Below are 1809 nucleotides of genomic sequence, written 5' to 3'. Positions count from 1 at the left end.
GATGTGTATAAGAGACAGAAACAACGCTTTATCGATTACGAAAGTTATTTTATTTCAAAATGCCGTTTCTTACTCTCCGGTCACCCGGTATGTAGAGCGGATTGAGGTAAAATCATTATAAACGCTTTACTTCGTCTATCGTCTTTTAAGCAATCATACTAGCTATTATTGTACTAATTATACATAAAAAAAATTTTATTAAAGTGAAGATTAAAAAAAAACGTTGTAACTGATATGTATCTTTGTATTCACATTGGTCTTTCCATTCCAACCCAAGTGATAGTAGTTTTAATTTTTCGCAAACGTTTCATCTCACTCAATCCAAGTGATATGTATACTTTATACCTATTAACTTTTTCTATTTCAACCCAATGGTAATTGTTATTTAATTCTTTAAAATATTATTATATTACAAAATCATATTACTTTACTCAACTCAATCGTGAGAAGAATTCAAAATAACATATTAGGAACTTTCCTACATACAAACACACCCACACACACACAGATGCTTTCTAATTTGCTGCAGCAAATTTAATTCAAAAATGGATTTTGGCAAATCTGATTTATTAAGCGATTGAATCTTCCACGAAAAAGAGAAGAGACCACAGTTTATCTCCAATGAAAATGTCTTACACCACGCAAATTGTCAGATACCAAAAAGTCCTCTACTTGAAGATCATATCTTTTATGGATCATTCCGGAATTATGCATAATCCCATTATCTGGATCTTTCAGTTTGTTAAAAAATGACATACTTAAGACTGAGCGTGGTACTTGCTTTATCTGCACACTCGACGCTCGTATACCTAACAATTATTTTATATATATTTTTAATTCGGACAGATTTATAATATCTGCATAGCTGTTAATAATTTTCCTAAAAATTACAGTACCTTGTCTGACCCAGGCAGAATCCTGTTTGGATAATAATGTTTTTGCAACGGTATCATCTTTAAAAAACGCCTACAAATTTATAAATCTTAATAAATAATACGAATTATATATATAAAATTTTATTGAACGGTTATAACTTAGAACCTTGAACTTACATCGGCCAATTGATATTTGTGATATTGTTGAAACTGTTCGTTGAATGAAAAATGTTGGATGACGAAGTTTCCTTTTAAGCCCCTGAAAATACCATTCTAATATATCACAAATTCAATAATAAAGGAACTAACTATGTGCGTATTGTAAAAATGGTGGTATATAAAATATCAATGTCACCATTTACACAGATACTCTTGCGTATTTTTGTCATTAATCCCGACGTAAATTTTCTCGTTCAGCGACACGAATGTGAATTTCGGATCAATCTCCATTTTAACAACGCCTGCGATCTCCATAGAGACAACACGCGCGCATGACATATTCTGTTCTCTTCGTTTCTCTCCCTCAATCCTTTTTTTTAAAAAAAAAGACATATTATTTTATAGCAAATTCGATGGAGTATACAAGTCATATCATCGACATATTAGAGCTAGCAATAAAATCAGAAAACTGACATATTTCGACAGTTGGATGCTTGCAATGCAGATTGTTTTTCATGCGAGCAACAAATTCTGGGGGGATCTCGTAAGGAAACGATTTTCAAATATCATGTGTAGTAATACCACGATATTGCGCAAACGGTTTGACCAATTTTTTTCAAATTTGGTAGGAAAGTACTTTGGGGGCAAAGTAAACATTCCTGTTGATTTTTAAAAAAATCAACTTAGACCCCCAAGACAGGGAGAGGGAAGTTTTGTGTCATATGTTAGCATATCGTATATGGCTCAATCGAAAACATTAGGTAATTCTTGACTG

General features: G+C 32.2%; 1 protein-coding gene across 1 annotated transcript; it reads right to left on the bottom strand.

Moving 5' to 3' along the window:
* Window positions 1–607: 607 nt before the first annotated feature.
* On the bottom strand, window positions 608–1325 carry LOC105461319 (uncharacterized protein C11orf70 homolog). Its single transcript, XM_011707819.1, has 4 exons — window positions 1231–1325; window positions 1053–1134; window positions 897–966; window positions 608–809 (listed from the first exon to the last, which is right to left on the bottom strand). The coding sequence occupies exons 1-4, from the start codon at window positions 1323–1325 to the stop codon at window positions 613–615; spliced, it is 444 nt and encodes a 147-aa protein (XP_011706121.1). The 3' UTR covers window positions 608–612.
* Window positions 1326–1809: the final 484 nt, after the last annotated feature.

This window comes from Wasmannia auropunctata, unplaced genomic scaffold (genome assembly GCF_000956235.1).
Source record: "Wasmannia auropunctata unplaced genomic scaffold, wasmannia.A_1.0 LD293622.1, whole genome shotgun sequence".
Lineage (NCBI taxonomy): Eukaryota > Metazoa > Arthropoda > Insecta > Hymenoptera > Formicidae > Wasmannia > Wasmannia auropunctata.
This window is presented reverse-complemented; position numbering and strand designations above follow the sequence as displayed.